Here is a 6472-nt window from a genome sequence, read left to right as displayed (position 1 = left end):
AAAATTACAAGGAATGTATGTATCATTGAGCCAAGTTTCAGAGGTATAGTGATATGATCCTCAAAGAGCCTAATCTTGATTTTGGTGGTCTTGAAGGCATAAGTGGTCCTATGACTAGGGCTCGGACAAAAAAGGCTCAAAATGCCATTGGACAACTCATAATGTTCATCCATGATGGTGAGCCAAAAGATGCTCACTGGCATCTTGGTCCATGGCTCTGACCGAGCCAAGGATGGACCAGGCCATACACAGGACTCAGAGGTATAGATAGAAGAGAGTTTGCACATTTGAACACAATGCAATGCTGATAAAATGAAGTTTCAGATTATGTAAAAATAAAACAAAAATCAAGCAAGGTAAAATGATCATGATATTACACAACAAACAAACTATGCATTAATTTGTCAATGTTTTTGCTGTCACCAATAACTCAAGCCAAGAGTGGTTCATGTGATCCAATACATCATACTAAGCATGGTTTATTTATAAAGCAATAAGCATTATGCAGCAATCTTCAAAGTCATGATTTCATATACATTCCTTACTTCCACTTCTTGTACCCACCATGCTTTCCGAACTTTCCGTGCTTGCCGAACTTTCCGTGCTTGAACTTGCCATGGTTCTTGAATTTCCCATGGGGCATTTGAGCAACATGTCCATACCCACCATGGGCTTCGTAGCCGCCATGACCTCCGTAGCCTCCATGGGATCCGTGGGAGACATGGTGCGCACCGTATGCAGCAGCAGCGGCAGCAGCACCACCAACAAGCATTGCCCCCATACCGCCGTGTCCATGAGACCCTGGTGATAAAAGGAGAGAACTTAGCAGATTCAAAGGATATTGACACAAATCATAGATAGCAGAGAAACTTACAAATAGCCAATTCATCAATCAAACAAGGGAAACAACTTCAAAAAACACAAACAGTTTCAAGTGCAGTGTAGAACAACCAAATTGTAAATTTAACAATACTATACTTATGAGTCATAAGCTTTTGTTTTCCTAATGTAATGCATAATTCTGATGCTAACAAGGTTACAAAAATGTCATGAGACATTAAAGAATCGAATTACGACATCCAAAAAATCAAAATCATATCAGCTCATAAGTATACTTTTGAGCTAAACAGCCAGTATGTTGAATGCAATTAGCAATATATGTTCATACATGATAGATTATGTACTGTTTTAAAAGACATTAGTATTTCAATGACACAATCAAGTTAGTTCATAAGCTTCAAAGCATGCAACTTCACAAGAATACAAGAATTTTTTAGAATGCAGAAAGTGCTTGTTGTTCTATTCTACTAGGTGTCACAATTTACTAATAAAGATTTAACATATATCTTCCTTTTTTTCCTACTATGAATATAAATAGAGATTAATATTATGATTACACATACCACTATTTACAATATTATAAACCATATAATTTCAACAAAGACAAAAAATTTAAATAGAGATTACCCTTTTGAGCATTTTTTTTCTCCTTCTATATCTAAACCTTATAATTTCAACAAAAACAAAAAAAGAAGCATGGCCGAACACATCAGGTTCCCACCTAGTAAGGTCTGGACTCTGTTCCAGGATTTGAACTCATAACACCTGCGCCGCCGAGGCTCACCTTCTTAAGGTAAAGACAAAATAATAAAAGGAAACATACCAGCATGTTGAGCAGATGCACCAGGATAACCAGCAGGTGGGTAACCAGAAGGAGGGTAGGCACCAGGAGGATACCCAGCTGGAGGGTACCCTTGTTGTGGAGGGTATCCCCCTTGTTGTGGAGGGTATGCCCCATACTGTGGAGGGTATCCCCCTTGTTGTGGAGGGTATGCCCCATGCTGTGGAGGGTATGCCCCAGGTGGGTAGCCATGAGAAGCATTAGCTAACCCATGAGCAAGGTGTGAGAAAACCCCTTTGTCAGATTCATCATATTTGTCCCTACCATCTTCCATCTTTCAAAGCCAATAACTGAATTTTCACAATTTTTACTTGTTAACACACTTCATATAAAATCATCAACATTAATAATAACATCAAACAAAAAATGACAAACTTTGAAATCTCCAATCCAAGATATTCCATGTTAAACTTGCAATCTTTCCTAATTTTGTTGTTATCAGTGATCTCACAAACCAATTCAATGATATATAACATGTATGTAATCGACCGTACCTAGTAGGACTTTGACTAAGATCGGGTTATTATCGTTGAAGGATCTTACAAACAAAATTACTATCTGGTAGAATATCATTATGGTACTTGAAATTCCACAAGACCAAATTGGTCCACATTCTTGATTTTACGAGATTTTTTATGAAAGCCTTTCATTTACATCTTTACAAATGCAAATTTTATTTTCTAAAATGTATCCTAATAATGGGAACAGATCTGTTATACCACATTTTGTGTCACTTCATGTGTCATGAGCTTATTATTATTGATACAATGTGCAGGGATGAAAATAACTTGTTTTTTAAGTTTCATAAACCAAAATATGAGCAAACAAATGAAGGTTTTTTCTATAACAACCAAATTGATGCTTAGAGAACAAGTAAAATTACTGTGGCAAGCATAAACAATGATTGAAGAGATAATATAGGAAATCATTCATGATGTTAATATATACAATCATAACATCCAAATTAAGGTATAATCATGGAACACAGTTAAAATTGGAGATCAAAATTATGAACAAGAAATTATATGAAAAATAAGAGGCTCACCAATTTGGAAATTTAGTAGTAGAAGAACTAGAATTGGTTAAGAAAATGTAATGGAAATAGAATAGAAGAAGCATAGCATAGAGAAATAATAAGGGAACATTTATATAGAATATTTTTTTTGGTTTCCTACATGTATCCTCGCACCAGAGGTAATCTTGTCCGAGCCGGGAACATACGGGGGCTAACTCTCCCAACGATCATTTTTTCTATCCACAAGACTCGAATCCGGGTTCTTGCTTAAGGAGAATCAAACATGTATCACTTGAACCAATGCTCGTTGTTCATCTATAGAATATGACTTTGTAACAAATAATATTAATTATATAAAACACGTTACCCGTCACCGACCCATTACTTCATTTATTCTCCACTTCTTCTTTATTTTTATTCCAATATTTTTTCAGATATTTATCATAATAATTCATAAAAAAGGGGAAAATATGCATACACTATTAATTCATCATTTATCATTTATTTTTAATTATTATTGACTATTCAGAAAAAATAATATAAATGAATGATAGATAGTGCACTGATCAAGTATAAATATTTAAATCGGTGATGTATATACATATATTACACTCTAAAAAATACATTTTCAATAAATTATTTATATGAGTAGTTATAATATATTTTTTTATTACATTTTTATATAAGTAGTATACAATCACTTTACTTATAAGGTAAAGTCTATTCATTTATCATTTCATACCTTATTAGGTAAGAGAGTCTCGTGTATTGGGTCGGCTTTTTACATCGTAAGTATGATATTATCATTTTTGAGTTGATTGGAGGCTGAGTTTCTTCTTTCCCTGTCTTGCAAAGAAAGATTCTCCATTGACTTCTTCTTTGCATAGTGACTGCTATAATGCATTGGAATTGGTATAATTTGTTGAGTGGAGTTGGTATATTTGAATTCTTCTTTTTGGAATTATAAAAAAATAAGTTTATATAAAGATTTCGGTTAGGAATATCTATGCAAATTAAATAACTCCACATAATTTTTATGATTTAAACCATGTGAAACCCGAGTAGGACAGAAAAGTCATTTAAACAGTTAAATTGTCTGATACTAGATGATTTCATATATAAAATTAATATTTTTAATCAATAAATATATAATTATATATAGATGTAAAATTTTATATAATTAATAATTATATTGAAATAACATATCTTAATATTTTTTGGAACGAAGTAAAACAAAAAAATTAGAGTACGGTTCCATTTTTTTTAATTTTAATCGATTTATTCCGGTTTACTTCCTGAGTTTTCCGGTTTAACATGGTCGGATCGATATTTTTCCCAGTTCACTTCAGTTAAGACTACAAAATAGAGTTGTTTTCAAGTCTAATCAGTGATAAAATGACCACGATTTTCACAATACTGATTTCAGCAAACTTATAAGATTATAATTGATTTATAAACTTTCAAGTAATTTCTACCTATGGCAAATAGAAATTCAAATCTATTAAAGGTAGTTGTTAGAGAGATAATGAAAACTCTTGCTAAAATAAATTGAACAAAATCTAATAGTTCATATTGTTTTGTATCTTACTTCAAACTTTAAAAAATTATCTTTTGAAGAATCAATAATAATTAAATATAAATGGTGGATGATACAATAATAATAAATTTTTTTGTGTTAATAAAAAAACAAAGCCCTCCCTAACCCATATCATATGCTTGTCTCATCCTTTTTCACTTCCTTGCAATTGAGGTTCTACTTTGAATATTAAATAAGATGTGGTTTTAAAATTGGAATAATATTTATAGAAATATTAATACATGTTTTTTGGTAAATGAAAAAAGAAGAATAATAATGTTTGGTCCCAAAAAAACAAAGAGGGATATATTCCAATTGCAATGCCATGTTTTTTATATGGATTCCTTCATTTGATTTGATATATATGGAATCTCGATTCAATTGCTACCGATTAAGACATAAAAAAAAAAAAATATTGAATAGAAAGAATAAGTCTAAATATAATTCTAAGTATTCTAATGAGTTCAGATTAAAACATTATTAGATGATGGAGTATACTAATATAGGAAGCACTCAAATAATTCGTTCTGGTGAATGATTATTTATTCTAACTAATATAATTGTCGATTTTAAGAATCAAACATTTGATCTTTTTAGTCATTTTATATATTTAATGGTGTTTTATACTAATAGACTAATATATTGTTGGTAATAATTGAACACCTTAATAGTAAAAATATTTATACTTAATAATCAACTTTTGTATCAATTTTCTACTTTCCTTTTTACCCTTATTCTTTTAAATATGCTATCTTTTAAACTTGCATGTTCCTTCTATTGAAAATCTTTGCTAACATTCTCATTCCTGAACGATCATAATTTATTTATATAAAAATCTTCAAATAAACATGATTGTCTAAACAAGAAGAAACTTTAGAAATTTGATAGTATCTTCATAATTAAACTCTAATTATAATGCACATGTTTATACATATGTTGTTAAATGATCTTCTCTTAAGTGATTGAAAACTGTAGCCATGAATTTCGAAAATTGGCACTTATAGTCATATTGTGGTGGGTGTATTCGAGATCGTTTCTTACAGTGCAGTAAGAACTCGATAACAGAGATCTGGACTGTTTTATCTTGGGGACGGCGTAGTTGATAGTCTGCTTGCACATTTTGGGCAGTGTCACGAAACGTCTTAAAGAGAGCGACTTGATCGTGACTCAGTCAATAACGATTATTTCATGTCATTTAGAATTGTTGCAAGCTACGGTAACAACAATCACCACCAAAGCACCCAACACTATTGTATCTGAAGTTTTCAAGAACTTCCCTTATTTGCTAAGGTTGCAAGATTTCACTAGATGAAATTCTTTATGCAATAACAACCAAGTTTTAATCCAACTAGATGAAGTTGACTACATAGATTAAACGATGTCATAATTTTTCATAATGAATAATTATTACTAATAATAATAATTGGTCATGGTATTATTGAATTTTGTACAAATGATGTCAAAATCCCTTTAAAATATGCCCATGTAGTTATTTCATCTTTTCTTATGTGAAATGCTTGATTTTTGGTACCTTAGAAGTTTTATAATCTAATGCGAATATCTTAGTATTTTATGATGGGTGGGAATTAAATTCTTAATCTCCTTATTACTGGACTCTTGAAACCCTCCACTTTTACTACCTTATGACTCTGATTGAAGGTTGTTTCTTGCCAACTTTATGTTACATACTTTGAAAGACATGGTTATTTGATAATCACATATTCATAATAGAGAAAAAATGTAAGCACCGAAAGTATATAAGTTTTATACAATATTATTAATGTTTAATCATCATTAACTCTTAAAAAAATAAAAAAAAATGATGTAATGACCATGTATAAATATTTATACATATAATATAAAGATATTACACTCTTGAATAAAGTGGCATCATACAAGTTTAGAGATAGCACTAGATTAAAGCTTTGAGATGAAAATAAATAATATTTCTGCATTAATTTCTTATTTTTTAAGCTCAGATCCCCAATAAAATTGTTTCTAACCTTGTGGAATTACTTTCTGAATTTTGCTACATTATGTTTTTGAAAAGATTACTCTAAAATATAACCACTTAATTCTTCATGGTAACCAACCAACTTCAAATAATACATTTTTTTTTTCATTTTAAAGATAGATACCCTCCATCATGTAAACATGGGAAACCTTACACATAACTTATGGTTAGAACTTGCCACTTAGC

The 6472-nt window shown here is 30.9% G+C and overlaps 1 protein-coding gene across 3 annotated transcripts; it reads right to left on the bottom strand.

Moving 5' to 3' along the window:
• Nucleotides 306-2832, bottom strand: LOC109332770 (glycine-rich protein A3-like). Of its 3 annotated transcripts, none has more exons than XM_019567800.1 (3): nucleotides 2727-2832; nucleotides 1664-1971; nucleotides 306-801 (listed from the first exon to the last, which is right to left on the bottom strand). In XM_019567800.1, exons 2-3 carry the CDS (start codon nucleotides 1953-1955, stop codon nucleotides 542-544), a joined length of 552 nt encoding a protein of 183 aa, XP_019423345.1. In that variant the 5' UTR covers nucleotides 1956-1971; nucleotides 2727-2832; the 3' UTR covers nucleotides 306-541. The 3 variants fall into 3 exon arrangements, with proteins under 3 accessions (XP_019423345.1, XP_019423347.1, XP_019423346.1); XM_019567802.1 differs by having other exon boundaries at nucleotides 1694-1971; XM_019567801.1 differs by having other exon boundaries at nucleotides 1664-1955; nucleotides 2727-2810.

The sequence above is a fragment of the Lupinus angustifolius genome, chromosome LG18 (assembly GCF_001865875.1).
Source record: "Lupinus angustifolius cultivar Tanjil chromosome LG18, LupAngTanjil_v1.0, whole genome shotgun sequence".
Classification (NCBI taxonomy): domain Eukaryota; kingdom Viridiplantae; phylum Streptophyta; class Magnoliopsida; order Fabales; family Fabaceae; genus Lupinus; species Lupinus angustifolius.
This window is presented reverse-complemented; position numbering and strand designations above follow the sequence as displayed.

Bases quoted from the DNA above. Each gene is read 5' to 3' on its own strand.
- LOC109332770 (XM_019567800.1), bottom strand. From the start codon at position 1,955: ATGGAAGATGGTAGGGACAAATATGATGAATCTGACAAAGGGGTTTTC. The intron at 802-1,663 runs GTATGTTTCCTT...TTTTATCACCAG, and splicing joins TGCATCTGCTCAACATGCTG to GGTCTCATGGACACGGCGGT.